The 15,465-nt window shown below is 37.6% G+C and overlaps 1 protein-coding gene across 7 annotated transcripts; it reads left to right on the forward strand.

Moving 5' to 3' along the window:
• The first annotated feature begins 1,485 nt into the window (after nucleotides 1–1,485).
• Nucleotides 1,486–11,028, forward strand: KLRD1 (killer cell lectin like receptor D1). Of its 7 annotated transcripts, XM_017892035.1 has the most exons (7): nucleotides 1,486–1,586; nucleotides 3,401–3,507; nucleotides 4,817–4,909; nucleotides 5,053–5,115; nucleotides 7,238–7,389; nucleotides 8,669–8,775; nucleotides 9,585–9,921. In XM_017892035.1, the coding sequence occupies exons 2-7, from the start codon at nucleotides 3,501–3,503 to the stop codon at nucleotides 9,703–9,705; spliced, it is 543 nt and encodes a 180-aa protein (XP_017747524.1). In that variant the 5' UTR covers nucleotides 1,486–1,586; nucleotides 3,401–3,500; the 3' UTR covers nucleotides 9,706–9,921. The 7 variants fall into 7 exon arrangements, 5 of the variants coding, with proteins under 5 accessions (XP_017747524.1, XP_017747525.1, XP_017747523.1 ...); XM_017892036.1 differs by lacking the exon at nucleotides 1,486–1,586 and having other exon boundaries at nucleotides 3,044–3,507; nucleotides 8,672–8,775; nucleotides 9,585–11,028; XM_017892034.1 differs by lacking the exon at nucleotides 1,486–1,586 and having other exon boundaries at nucleotides 3,044–3,507.
• The last annotated feature ends 4,437 nt before the right edge of the window (nucleotides 11,029–15,465 follow it).

Consider the following 15,465-nt stretch of genomic DNA (forward strand, 5'->3'; position numbering starts at 1 on the left):
TATATATATATATACTATTATTGTCTTCTGCATTTTAGTTATACATTTTTAGGTAGGGAAAAGACGTCACTGTTTATGTGTTAAGTGAACATTAGCTTCTTTTCCCCGGCTTTTGACTAAGGTTTAAAAGTTGACTTAGCTATTGAAGTCATCACTTGCTCTGAACAAGGGCACTGGTAAACTGCAGGGGAGGAAGGGGGCGTCTTCCTGCAGCGGATACTAGGGAATGGGAGATCCTGCAAAAAGAGATGTTCTTTTGGCAGGATACCTAACTTTTTTTTTTCTTTCTTTTTTTTTTTTTTTTTTTTTTTTTTTTTTTTGAGACGGAGTCTTGCTCTGTCGCCCAGGCTGGAGTGCAGCGGCCGGATCTCAGCTCACTGCAAGCTCCGCCTCCCGGGTTTACGCCATTCTCCTGCCTCAGCCTCCAAAGTAGCTGGGACTACAGGCGCCCGCCACCTCGCCCAGCTAGTTTTTTGTATTTTTTAGTATAGACAGGGTTTCACCGTGTTAGCCAGGATGGTCTCGATCTCCTGACCTCGTGATCCACCCGCCTCGGCCTCCCAAAGTGCTGGGATTACAGGCGTGAGCCACCGCGCCCGGCCAGGATACCTAACTTTTCAAAAGCAAATTTATATAAGTGAAGCTGGATATGTCAGCGGAATTTAGTCTGGGTTCTCTCGGCAGCACATCCAGAGAATACTTTGAGTGGAAACTTTATTTGGAATTGTGTATGGAATAAAGGTAGGAAAGGAAGTGCAATAGGAAAGGGCAGGTGGAACACAATAAAGGTTATTTTCTTAATCCAGCTTCTAGAGGTGGTGACTAGAGTATACTATAGAGTAACACTATAGAATAATTCTGGGAAATGGGGCAAAACACAGTGTTCAGAATTACCGGACTTTAGGGCTGAGACTGCTAGACTATATAGCAAATCACAAGATTCATTTGTCGAGACCCATTCTGGTGATGATTATTCAGCACTTCCGGATTAGCATGTCTGAGAGCAGCAAGGCTTTCAGCAGTTATTGGAGAAAAAAGAGCCCATAGATACAGCTATACAGATAACTAGTTGGCCATAGTTCCCCAAATATTCCAAGGGACAAAGGCGAGGCAATGATAACCTCAGGCCTCAGGAAAAAGTGGAGATGAGTGGGAGAGATACAGTACATGGAAACCATTCACCTGCCTACGTACAAAAATAAGTAAAAAGATCAGAGAGACCGGGCGCAGTGGCTCACGCCTGTAATCTCAGCACTTTGGGAGGCCGAGGCAGGAGGATCATGAGGTCAGGAGATCGAGACCTTCCTGGCTAACACGGTGAAACCCCGTCTCTACTAAAAAAAAAAAAAAAAAAAAAAAAAAAAAAATACAAAAAATTTGCCAGGTGCCTGTAGCCCCAGCTACTCGGGCGGCTGAGGCAGGAGAATGGCGTGAAGCTGGGAGGTGGAGCTTGCAGTCAGCAGAGATCGCGCCACTGCACTCCAGCCTGGGAGACAGAGCCAGACTCCGTCTCAAAAAAAAAAAGAAGAAGAAGAAGAAAAAAGAACAATCAGAGTTGGCAGCTCAGAAAGAGTTAAAGGAAGGAGGTATATATATATATGTGTGTGTATATATATATATGTTTGTTTTTTTTTTTTTTTTTTTACAGTGTGCGTTGTGTATGTGTGTGTGTGTGCTGTGTGTGTGTGTGTGTGTTTAGGCTATCTTTAAATATTTAAAGCTGGAGTTCTTTGACGTAAACTTGCATTTGTTGGGCGATTTTTATTTCTAAGTCAGTAAACTAAGATGAAAAAAAAGGGACAATGATTGATGGATGTATTCTCACCCAAACATTGGTTCTAAACAAAACTTAGAATTAACTTCCAAATAAAGGTGTTTCTCTTAGTACTGAAAATGTTAGTAATAACCCTATTGCCATTCTGTCATAAATTTATACTGTCTCAAGAGAAAAACTAAAAGCAAACCCCTAATCTCCAATATCTTTAAGGCCAAATTTTACATGGGGGAAAATAATCCAATATCAGAATAGTTTCCTTTCTAGATCAGCTTTTTCTAACACTAAAACTAAAAATGAATAGATTTCAAGTACGCAAAGTTTTATAATGAATCACTTCATATCATCTGGATGAAGTAGATTTTACGCTTATATTCCTCAGTGAGGATTTATAGCTCAACAAATTTGGTGGTGCAATGAAAGCTGCTCTACGCACACAATGCAAACTGAAAAGATGGAAAGTTTAGATTTCATAAAAACTGAGAAATCAAAGCAGTCTTTTTTTTTCATTTTTTTCTGTTGTTGGTTGAAAGCCCATCTTTTACAAAAAGGGTTATCTATAGTAATGTTATAATGCTTGAACATAAACAATATACAAAATATAATACACAAAACGTTTATTTGAGTGTCTGCTTTTATATGGGGATGCATGGTAGATTGTATTTCCAGATACTACATCATGGATCGAAATCTCTCCTTTCGAGATTCTTATTCTAGTCAATCTCTTCCACATTGAAAATTTGACCTGTTCCACATCTGATATTCCCATTAACAAGGTTACTCTTCTGTAGACAAAAAAGTGTATGTTGAAGTATCAGTATAGTATCTGAAGTAGATAACACGGTAAACAATATAGTAATGTATTAGTAAAAATAAGGAAAATAAAGAAGTTGAAGTCATGCTTAAAGAACTTTAAGAAAATGAAAATTGAGGTGCTGAAAAAAGCTTTTAAGGCTAATGTGAATGAGGCATTCAAGTGGGAAACCCATCCAGTTCTACTGTTTTGAACTTTGCCTGTCATGGCCAGGATAATTAGGTAGAGATCAGAAGAACAGAGTGAGACATGGACATCCCAATTTATGTGACCTTGGGCAAATGACTTCGCTCTGTATGCCTCAGTTTTCTCATTGACAGATTGAGAATATTTCTATATCTTTACTATCAAGGCATTTACAGAAATAAATGAGCTAACATATGCCAAGTGCTTTAAATTGTGTAAAGCACAAGGTAAGTAATAAATGTTTATTATTATTAAAAAAGGAAAATTCCGTGAGTAATTTTGTTATACTAAGTAAATTTACCTTTGGTTTGACCATCATTTCCTTCATGTTCCAGATAACTCTTTAAAATGAATTTGATTTTCAAACAATAAAAAACAAAACAGCAACAAAACTCCCTTTCACCTCCTCTCACCTTCTTTAGTCCTTGCCAAAGTGTTAATGTTACAGAAGTACTGTGAGAATTTCCTGTGTTGTGGTTCCTGGAACACTTTAGAGGCTTGTGATTCTACTGCTTGTTATTCACACTATAATACATGCCTCACCAATAGATGATTCAAGAACATCATTTAAATGCACAATTTTTCATTCTCTTTTTTGGCTAAATTTCTTCATACTCAACTTTCAGATTCTTTAATCTCCAGCTCAGCTCCAACAATCCAACGCTGTTCTATCTGAAAAAGTACACATCGTGCCTTCTCTACTTCACTCTTGGAACATAATTTCTCATGGCAGGTATGTGTGATTTCAGTCACTAAATTAAAAATAACCAGGAAAGCTATTTCTTGGGTTGGCTAATTTTGGGATAATGCTTTAAGAGAAAAGGACATGATTAACAGTGGGTGTTTTTAGGATTTTCATGCATTAGCACTTTCCACATTCATTTTGTTCTCCTGATTCTTCATTGTGTAACTTAGACATTATTTCATGAAGCTTTTCTCACAGGTTTAAAGAGTGACTTCTGACAGGTCTACTTTTAAATTCTGAATGAGAACTGAACTTTAGCCTAAATTGTGAGCAACAGTATTCTAGCATAACAATAGAAAATGCCAAATATTAATGACACAATGCTGAAAAGTTTTAAATTTACTATTTATGTCGTGACATCCAAAAACTGCACAAATGAACAGTTTGACACATTGTACTGTTGTTAATGACAACATCACTCTTTGAGAGTGTGTTCATGTTAGAATCTCCTAATGTGGAACTGTTTTAGGTGAAAAGCCTAGAAGCAAGTAATTTTGAGTATGAACAAACGTAATGTTCTTGGGGAAAAAAGATTATTCATGTATGTTTAATGTACTGTGGAACGAAGCCAGGCCTCCAAGGTGTTACCCATCTATTTGTTGTTATCAGTTATCACACCAAGTCCAGAACGTTCCTATGTCTTCTTTTCCCTATAATGTCTCTACGAACCCATGAGTAGCTAGACATTTATCAGAGCAAAACCTGCATAGAGATAAGGAGAGGACATACTCTCAGTAGTATTATTGTGACAATGGTAGACTATGTTAAATGAAAGATTCTTGAGCTACACACACTTTCATTTGATTTCTGACTTGGATACTTACTCGCTTTGATACCTCGAGAAAATAACATCATTATTGGACCTTATGTTTTCTCATCTATGTAATGAGAATCATACTATCTATCTTGTGATTTTGTTGAGAGAATAAAAATAAATATCTGTTAGGTAAGTCCATAAAACACAACGTGGTGCCCATTAATATCTTCTTCCTCCAGATCTTTAAGCATCTCTGCCAATTTAAAATATAAATGGTAAATTCACTTTACTGCAACAGAACTGGTAGAGAAGAAAATGTTTGAATAATCTTCCTGAAGAATAAGATACATCACATAAAAATGTTGGTATTGGGTGAAGTCCTGATTGGAAAGTCTTCAGTGTTTTATTGGCAAGATGACTCCATTATCAAATGAAAGAATGTTGTGGATTCTCCCTCACTAGTTTCTGCTTTTAAGAACTCAGCTCCTGTGTTTGCTCTTTAAGTCATTACTCTGTCTGTCTGTCTGTCTTTCTCTACAGTGTTTAAGACCACTCTGTGGAGGTTAATTTCTGGGACCTTAGGGATAATATGCCTTTCATTGATGGCTACGTTGGGAATTCTGTTGAAAAATTGTAAGTTTTCTAAGCAAGTCTCCATAAAATCAAAACTGTGATGACATCATTTAATAATAAAGGCTTCATCTTACTAATGTGTAATATTTTATTATTTCATAAACCCATACCTAATTAAACAAATTTTTAAACATTTCTTATAGCTTTTACTAAGCTGAGTGTTGAGCCAGCATTTACTCCAGGACTCAACATAGAACTTCAGAAAGGTAGGTCACATTTTTTGGAAAACTTAGCACTGATAAGGGATTACATAAGCAGTTTCTTGTTTTTCACACAGAGAGTCGTGATGGAATATTATACTTAGTAATAGAAATTTGCCTACCAGTGTAGGATAGTCTCATTTTACATTACTCAATCTAATGTAAAAATGATTAAATTACGTTGAATGTGTATCATTGGTACATTTAACTAATCAGGAAAATAGTAGCCTGAAATGAAAGATATGTTTGCTATATGAGTGCTCACAAATAAGTAACAAAAAATAAACCACAGGAAATGTTACAGTTAATCCTTATTACCTGCCTGAATTTGCTTATAACCTATACTTTTGCATCTCATTACTTTTCCTTTTGCTCCTCCTATACTCCAGAATACAATGCACAGATTTCTAAACCTTACTTATCCAGTGAAAGCCGGCTCAAAGTCCAATTTTTGTTTTTGGAGACGGAGTTTTGCTCTTGTCGACCAGGCTGGAGGGCAGTTGTGCGATCTTGGCTCACTGCCACATCCACCTCCCGGGTTCAAGCGATTCTCCTACCTTCCTGCCTCAGCCTCCCAAGTTGCTGGGACTACAGGTGCCCGCCACCATGCCCAGCTAATTTTTGTGTTATTAGTAGAGTTGGGATTTCACCATGTTGGCAGGCTGGTCTTGAACTCCTGACCTCAGGTCATCCACCTGCCTGGGCTTCCAAAGTGTTGGGATTATAGGCATGAGCCACCATACCTGGCAGAGCCACTGCACCCGGCCCCAATTTTCTGAATATATTTTTTTCAGAATGTGCCCCAAGTTGTCTCACCGTCGTCTGTGATTATATACTGCTTCATTTACAGTGCAACATCTTGGCCAGGCACAGTGGCTCATGCCTGTAATCCCAGCATTTTGGGAGGCTGAGGTAGGCATATTATTTGAGGTCAGAAGTTTGAGACAGGGCAACCCCGTCTGTACTAAAAATACAAAAATTAGCCAGACATGGAGGCACGCACCTATAGTATCAGTTACTCAGGAGTCTGAGGCAAAAGAATCACTTGAACCTGGGAGGTGGAGGTTGCAGTGAGTTGAGATGGTGCCACTGCACTCCAGCCTGGGCAACAGAGCAAGACTCTGTCTCAAAAACAATTAAAAAATATAAAAATATAGTGCAACATCTTCAGCACCACACATATGGCAAAGATTTGAGTGCCTGTGATGTGTCATGCTTTTTATTACTGTGGATAACAAATGTTGAAGACACTATTATTGATAAACTGTATAATTAAGCCTCAAGATAATTGGTTTATTTATATTCCCTTTTCAAAAATAAGATATCCAAACATATATCAAAATTCTCCAAATGTACTGTATTCTTTTCTGACTCAGAAAGTATGCTAAAATGTTTTCTTTCTTTAAATCTTTTTCATCTAATTAACTCCTATTTATGCTACGGTACTTAGTTTTGGGTCACTTCGTCAAAAAAAGGTTCTTGTAACTGGCCCTCATCTTAGACTCTCCTACATGCTGTTTTAACATACTTAATTTTTTTTTTTTTTTTTTTTTTTTGAGACGGAGTCTCGCTCTGTCGCCCAGGCTGGAGTGCAGTGGCCGGATCTCAGCTCACTGCAAGCTCCGCCTCCCGGGTTTACGCCATTCTCCTGCCTCAGCCTCCCGAGTAGCTGGGACTACAGGCGCCCGCCACCTCGCCCGGCTAGGTTTTGTATTTTTTGGTAGAGACGGGGTTTCACTGGGTTAGCCAGGATGGTCTCGATCTCCTGACCTCGTGATCCACCCGCCTCGGGCTCCCAAAGTGCTGGGATTACAGGCTTGAGCCACTGCGCCAGGCCTAACATACTTAATTTTTTTGCACTTATCTAAATCATCACTAAATATCGTTAATAAATTATTGAAAATTATATAATTGTGATTCTATCTTTAGAATATAACCTCCATGAGGAAAAAACATCATGTTCATGTCTAATTAGTTCACATTAGTAGCCCCTGAAGTGTGGTGTATACAGTAGATTCTGGAAGAATGTTAAAAGAATACACAGCAAATAATTTTTGAATAATTAAATAGCATTGAAAGAAATGTCTGGTCTCCAGTGTCATTAGTTATGCTTTATCTTTTCTGTCAGACTCTGACTGCTGTTCTTGCCAAGAAAAATGGGTTGGGTACCGATGCAACTGTTACTTCATTTCCAGTGAAGAGAAAACGTGGAACGAAAGTAGGCATTTCTGTGCTTCTCAGAAATCCAGTCTGCTCCAGCTTCAAAACAGAGATGAGCTGGCATGTGCTAAGTCTGATTTTCTACATTTTCTTTCATCTAGAAAACATATACTATCTAAACAAGTTAAATACTTTAAGTCATTAATCACATAGTAAGTGGACGGTTACATTGGAATTGAATTATCTGTTCTGTGTACCTTAAAGTAGTCATTGTCAAATCTGTATTAAATTCCTCAGTGATTTATATCATGAGAATACAAATCAAGCTAGGTGCCAAATAAAGTGAAAGAAACTGGTCAGGAAGAATTCAAAGAAGATAATAGGTCATTATATTTACTCGTTTCATTTGAAGAACCAACTAAATGACTGTAATTTTTAGTTTTTTAAATTGAATTTATAATTTCTTTTATAATTTTATAGTTTTTGTCATCTTTCTAGGATATAAACTAGCATGGAAAATATGGTAAGAAAAAGTACCCAATTCTTTTTGTTTGTTTGTTTGTTTTTTAGACAGAGTTTTGCTCTGTTGCCCAGCCTGGAGTGCACTGGTGTGATCTCGGCTCACTGCAACCTCTGCCTCCTGGGTTCAAGCGATTCTTCTGCCTCAGCCTCCTGAGTAGCTGGGATTTCAGGCGCTCGCCACCAGGCCTGGCACTTTCTGTAATTTTAGCAGAGACAGGGTTTTGGCATGTTGGCCAGGCTGGTCTTGAACTCCTGGCCTCGGGTGATCCACCCACCTTGGCCTCCCAAAGTGCTAGGATTACAGGCTTGAGCCACCGCGCCCGGCCTTTTTTTGTAATTTTGGTAGAGACGGGTTTTCACCATGTTAGCCAGGATGGTCTCGATCTCCTGACCTAGTGATCCGCCCGCCTTGGCCTCCCAAAATGTTGGGATTATGGGCATGAGCCACCGTGCCTGGCCCCTAATTACCCAATTCTTAAAAAGTGAAAAAATTCTCCTGCTGCACACGGCACCTTTGCTGATTATATGTTGAGCAGATTATACCCATGGGATTCATCCTGCACAATGCCACTATTTTGGAATCAAATTTAATCATTGATCCCCCGTGAAGAAAGTGTTCCATGAAGACTCTACCTCCCTTTACAAGGCTTTTAATTCTTCAAGAAGTGAGATTTTGTAGTATTTTTTCTCCATATATGAATGGGCCTGATAAATGAGAACTTTGAGTCATGTGACTATACCTTTTAAAGAAGTTAAAAATAATTTCCGTTTGTGCGATGGACAGGCTGAATCTTATTCTAAACACTGACTTTCCCTCAAAATATGTTATTCCCAGAGTAGATTAAAAATTTATAATGTGATTGTCTTTTACTTGAAGCAGGATTTTATGAGCTCCAGTCAACAATTTTACTGGATTGGACTCTCTTATAGTGAGGAACACACTGCCTGGTTGTGGGAGAATGGCTCTGCACTCTCCCAGTATCTGTAAGTTTCTGGCAATCATGGCCTTTTTTGTTCTTTGTGAATTTGTCCTTAGATGTGATTAGTAAAGGTAACATTCAGGAGCACTGTAGCTGAAATAACCTGGTCTAGGGCATGAGAATACAGAAAAAGGAAAAGGTACAACAAAATGACAATTTTAGATCTGCCTAGAACATCCAAGTTAATGCTCAAGTGACGTGAAAGTTAGTGTATTTGTGGCCATAAAATAACTTTTAACATATGCGTTGTTTTTGCCTTAGTACAAGCACTTGGAATTATATGTGCATGTACGATTCTCATATACACAGAGGCAGTTCAGAAAAAATAATATATTTATTATTTTATTTATTCTGGTAGATCCCAATATTCTCAGCATTGTCTTATGTTTTACATGCTGTAGGCTCGTTTTCTGTATGTGTGTACTTTTTGAATCTCATTTTCATTTATAAACATGAGATTTGCACCATGACACAGGGACAAAGTTTATGCTTTTGCTTGTTTTCCTAGACTAGATCAGATAATACATCTTAAATAAAATAGAAGAAAGGCATATCACATATTTAAACCATTAATGACAACAGAAAAACAGCAAGGAAAAACTGGCCTCAATGCTCTTGATTAGTAAGAAAATAACTGGGTCTTTTGTAGTATTACACTAGAGAATCATGAAAATTGTGGTTACTGAAAAAAAAAAGGACTCAATATGTTAATATCTCACTGAAATGCTTTTGAAAATTATATCATTTAATTGAAAACTATCTGAACATTCTCACTTCCTTTTGTGTATGTTAACGTTTTCTTCTTCATTACAGATTTCCATTGTTTGAAACTTTTAATCCAAAGAACTGCATAGCATATAATTCAAAGGGAAATGCTTTAGATGAATCCTGTGAAACTAAAAATCGTTTTATCTGTAAGCAACAGCTCATTTAAATGTTTCTTGGGGCAGAGAAGGTGGAGAGTAAAGACCCAACATTACTAATGATGATACAGTTACCTGTTATATTATTACTAATTGTCTACTTCTGGAGTCTATAAAATGTTTTCAAACAGTGTCTTACACAATTGTCATATATGTGAAACAATGTGTTTTAAAATTTATGAACTTTGTATATCTACATTTGAAATTATAAAATTAATATGAATAATTTTGTGTGTATTTTGATTTAATGTATCTATTTAATGTTAAATTTGATGTAGTTTTATTGCACATTTATGTAATTTTATTTACATTCTTGCAAATTCTCATCACAAATTTAAATAAAATTTAATTCACGTCAAATAAAATTTACAAAATAAAATTTAATTCACATTGCCCAGGCTGGAGTGCAGTGGTAAGATCATAGCTCAACTCCTGGGCTCAAGTGATCCTCCTGATTCAGCCTCCCAAGCAGCTAGGACTACAGGCTCCACACCACTATGCCCAGCTAAGTTTTAGTTTTTGTGAAGACAAGTTCTCACTGTGTTGCCCAAGCTGGTCTTGATCTCCTGGCCTCAAGGTATTCTGCCACCTTGGATTCCCAAAGTGCTAAGATTGTAGATGTGAACCACCATCCCTGGCCCTCTTCACTTTCTTGTATGAAGATTGATTTAGGAAAAATGCACTTCAGTTAACTGACAAAATATATAGGATGAAATATAGTATCTTTCGAATGTTTAATTTGAACTAAGAGAGCTTATGCATTGCACTTTCTGGAGATTTGTAATGTTTTGGTTTTGTTGTCCATGTGATTACAAAATAATATATTTTAATTAAAAAATTTAAAATAATACAGGCAAGCATGTAACGATTATCAATTTTTTTTTGCACCAACTATCCTATCTCCCTGACCTCCTCTCATTAGGCATTATCTTCTGTATTGATTTTAACACTTAGAGTGGTTTTCTCTGTTATGAATCAAAGCTGGTCTATTTTCATCATTTTTGTGATGAAAAAATTCATTTTGATTGACTTAGGATGGAAGGATTTGGACTGGGTCCGGTGGTTTATGCCTGTAATCCCAGCACTTTGGGAGGCCAAGGTGGGTGGATCACTTGAGGTCAGGAGTTTGAGACCAGCTTGGCCAACATGGTGAAACCCTCTCTCTACTAAAAATACAAAAATTAGCTGGGCATGGTCGTGCGTGCCTGTAATCCCAGCTATTTGGGAGGCTGAGGTGAGAGGATCTCTGGAACCTGGGAGGCGGAAGTTGCAGTGAGCCAGGATTGTACCACTGCACTCCAGCCTGGTCGACAGAGCAAGACTCCTCTCCAAAATAAAAAAAAAAAAAAAAAAAAAAAAAAAGATGGAAGGATTTGGAACCTTAATTGCATCTGAAAAACTGCCTCACCTTTGTTATTTAGTGTACTCTAACCACAGAGTAACATCCCATCATAATCCCAAATTCTACTCAAACTAAACGGGAAGGGATTATGCAGGTGTATGCTAGGCCACTGGTGTACCAATTAGAAACCACTTTAGAGTTATGTCTACTGTACCCACATAATCCTAAAAATATGTTACAACTGCTACTTCATAGTTTATGCCATTTATTTTATTTATTTATTTATTTATTATTATTATTATTTTGAGACATGGTTTCATTCCCACTACAGCCCAGGCTATAGTGTAGTGATGCAATCATGGTTCACTGCAGCTTCAACTTCCCAGGCTCAGGTGATCCTCCCACCTCAGCCTTCTGACTACTTGGGACTAAGGTACAAGCCATCATGCCCAGCTAATTTTTTGTATCATTTGTAGAGATGGGGTTTCGCATTGTTGCCCAGGCTGGTCTTGAACTCTTGGGCTCAAGGATTCTGCCCGCCTTGGCCTGGCAAAGTGCTGGAAGTACAGGCATAATGTATCCGGCCAGTTTATATAATTTAAACATTGCCTTTTGGTTCCTTAATTCACGTATGCTAGGACAAGTAATTATTTTCTATTTTTCTCAATATGTTAATTATTGGTTCCTCCATTAGTTGTGAAATTCGAATTAGGGAAAAGGAGTTAGGCTGGTGGGAGCAGGGGAAAGCAGAAAGAGAAAGCAGATAAACTATGAGTCTGCCTTTCTTTACAGTCCAGGATATGGGCCATGTGCTAACCTATCACCAGACACCTGCAAGTTAGCTCACTGCAACCTTGGCGTTATCAGTACTGGACAAAGCCCTCTGCAGCATACAGCATAAACACTATTCCATAAAATCTTCAGCAAGCCTTTGTTTCTTTGCAGTCAGTTTTTCTTCTGCTGATGCTGCCTGTTACCTCCCTGGAAACATATTTTCCTACTTTTCTTTAATAAATCTGCCTTTCTTTACCTACAACTGTCTTGGTAAATTCTTTTACCTCAATGCCACCTGCCCAGATAGCCATTGCTCACCCACAACATTAGTGTATTAGTCCATTCTTATGCTGCTAATAAAGATATACCCAAGACTGGGAAATTTGTAAAATAAAGAGGTTTAATTGACTCAGAGTTCTGCAGAGCTGGAGAAGCCTCCGGAAACTGTCGGTAAGTATTAATGTGTCACGTAGCAATAGATAAGCAATATATATTTTGGTACCCAGAATGAAGTTACTGTTATAAAGAAAAAAAAGACACTAAAATTTTGGAGTGCTTGAAAACAGGCAGTGGATGGAGGCTAAAAGGACATGAAAGACTGAAACCTTCTATTACAAGCTTATAGTAGGGAAGGGAAAACATATTAGAAGCTGGAGAAAGTAAATATCTTTCTATTTAATACCAGAAAGTTTAGCAACACTTTTGTCTGTAGTATTGTGGAAGGTAGAAAATGTACTTAATGAATTAAGAGAATGCTCTAAAGTGATTTCTAGTCAGAGTGTTGAAGATACTGTCTGATTTCTTCCTACTACTTATATTACAGTGCTATAGAAGACACATAACCTAATGGAAGGGCTGTTCAGCGAAAGAAGTCAGAACTTGATAGTTTTGAGATTCCTGGACTCTCAAGTGTTAACATGTCAAAAATGCTAAAATTGAGAAATAGATTCTGAGCAAAGGTCCAATCTAGGGTGCTCTGAGGAAAGCATGATTCTAAAGAAGAAGGTGTGCGGGTGACTAAAATTTCCTGTAAATGTCATAGAAAGAACACAGGTAGTGCCTCAATTCAATCAGACAAAGGATCTATAAAGGTCAAATAATAGGGCTTCTAGAAAGCCCTAGGGCATTGTCCCTCAGGTATCTCAGCAGAAGCTCCAGGTAGAGAGAAGATTGAAGAGATTTATGTGTGTGGTTTTTACAAATAGAGTTCATAGAAAACCTCAAAACATTTTTGAGATGACTATGTCAGTAGAAAATGACAATGAAGTGCTTCCTTTTATTAAAAGTAAGAATGATTCAAAGGACAGAACTAAGAGCCTGTAAGGTGGATCCGAGTTATGAAGAGTCATTTTATAGCAGAAACAGGACTGAGTCCTAATCAAATGAGTCCCAACGTTTGCTATGCTAGATTTTGAATTATTACGCATCAGTGACTCCTTTGTAATTCTCATGCCCCTCACTCTTTTGAACAAGGATGTCTATACAGTTTGTTCTTTTGGATTCTGAGTGTATAAGAGAAACAAATCTCTAGTATTGTTAATTTCACAAGCTTTCAGATGGAGAAAAATTGTACTCAAGAAGCTAAACTTAAGGAACTTCACCTGATGAGTCTCACTCACACTTGGGTGTGACAAATTTCTGGACTTTGAGCTGACATGGTAACGGGATGAGATTTAGCAGTTGGTGTGGATTTTGTATGTGGGAGGGACATAAATCATTTGGGGCCAAAGATTAGACTCTTGTAAACAGCTTCCTATATGTCCTAATGATCCCTGTTTCTTGGAATTTAACACTTTTGATATAATCAATTACATTGTATAAGGGTTGATCAGTGTGACCAAGAGAATAAGGCAGAAGTTATAGCATGTCACTTTTGAGGCTAGATTATAAAAGACAGTATGCCTTTGGCATTGTCCTTTCTCATATCATTGGATTTGGTGGAAGCCAGCTACCTTGTCATGAGCAACTTTTTGAAGTGTTCCATGTGGCAAAGAACTGAGGCCGCCTATAAACAGCTAGCAAGGAGCTGCAGCCATCTTGCAGACAGCCATATGCATAAGCCTCCTTGGTTCAACTCTTCAGCCAGTGTCAAGCCTTAGAAAACACAACCCAACCTACATTTTGACTGCAGCCTCATGAGGGATCCTGAGCTAGAACCAGCTAGCACAATTGCTCTTGATTCCTGACCTCAGACTGTGAAGTGAAATATTCTGTTGTTTTAAGCTTACAAGTTTGAGGATAATTTGTTCTTTATAGCAGTTAGCTAATACAATGTGTTTCATCATCATAACCTCATGTATAGAAAACATTTATTTATTTATTGAGATGGAGTCTCACTCTGTCACCCAGGCTGGAGTGCAGTGGCACAATCTCGGCTCACTGCAACATCTGCCTCCCCGGTTCAAGCAATTCTCATGCCTCAGCCTCCCCACTAGCTGGGATAACAGGCACCCTCCATTACGCCGGGCTAATTTTTGTATTTTCAGTAGACATGGGGTTTTGCCATGTTGACCGGGCTGGTCTCCAACTCCTGGCCTCAAGTGATCCACCTGCCTTGGCCTCCTGAAGTGCTGGGATTACAGGCATGAGCCATAGTGTCCGGTCAAATAGAGGACATTTTAGAGCCCAATAGTAAGCTAGGATTATATTTCCTTCTTTGAGGTTCTATTGTTATAACCCTTATACAATAAAAAACAACTCTTCTGCCAGATTAAAATTTTTGTTTGTTTTTTGTTTTTTGTTGTGTTAGTTCTCAGTTATGTTATATAACCCATGAGTGTCACTTTGTTCTCATTGGAATTAACCCTCCAAGAGGCCTTACTCAACTGCTGTTGTTTGGACTGGCACCTTACTAGACCTGCTCCACAAACTGCCATCATGAAATTTTTCTTCACTAATTTTCTCATTTACACTAAATACTTCATTGATTACGGTTTACTCTTTATATATTTTTAATTGAGCAAAAACACAATAAAGAATATCTATCTTAAATTTACATGTAAATCTTTAAGCTATGTCTACACTTACACAATTACTACCAGATTGCAATAGAGACTATCTACCACCACCAAGACTCTCTTTCTGTTTGCTAATTGATGCTGTCTCCCCTGTTCCAAGAATACCACTACTCTGATTTTTGAAAATATAGGTTTGTTTAGCCTATTCTTGAATTTCATATAAATGGAAGCTTAGCAAATATGATCTTGGTGGCTTCTGTTGCTAAGCATTACGTCTGTGAGATACATCCATGTATTTGTGCAGCAGTAGCTCCTTACTTTTATTGTCATGTAGAATTCATAAGAATGTATCACAATTTGCTTATTTATTCTAACATTGTTCAACATTTGAGTCATTTCCACTTTTCACTATTATGAGTAAAATTACTATAAACATTTTAATATATCTCTTGTGGGACATGTGGCTTCATATCTTTTGAGTGTATGCCTGGGAGTTGAATTTCTAAGTCATAAGCTGTTGTGTATTTAGGCCCTTTAGTTCATGCTTTAAAAACTTGTAAAAATTTATTTATAAAGTTTATTTATAATTTCACTGGCAGTTTATGTGAGTGTTACTCTATGTTCTTGATAAACACATAGTATTATGAATTATTTTAGTCTAAGGACCTTCTGGATACTATGCATTTGCATACAATTGT

The sequence above is a fragment of the Rhinopithecus bieti genome, unplaced genomic scaffold (assembly GCF_001698545.2).
Source record: "Rhinopithecus bieti isolate Rb0 unplaced genomic scaffold, ASM169854v2 scaffold_22452, whole genome shotgun sequence".
NCBI lineage: Eukaryota > Metazoa > Chordata > Mammalia > Primates > Cercopithecidae > Rhinopithecus > Rhinopithecus bieti.

Bases quoted from the DNA above. Each gene is read 5' to 3' on its own strand.
- KLRD1 (XM_017892035.1), top strand. The intron at 4,910-5,052 runs GTAAGTTTTCTA...CATTTCTTATAG, and splicing joins GGGAATTCTGTTGAAAAATT to CTTTTACTAAGCTGAGTGTT. The intron at 5,116-7,237 runs GTAGGTCACATT...CTTTTCTGTCAG, and splicing joins CAACATAGAACTTCAGAAAG to ACTCTGACTGCTGTTCTTGC.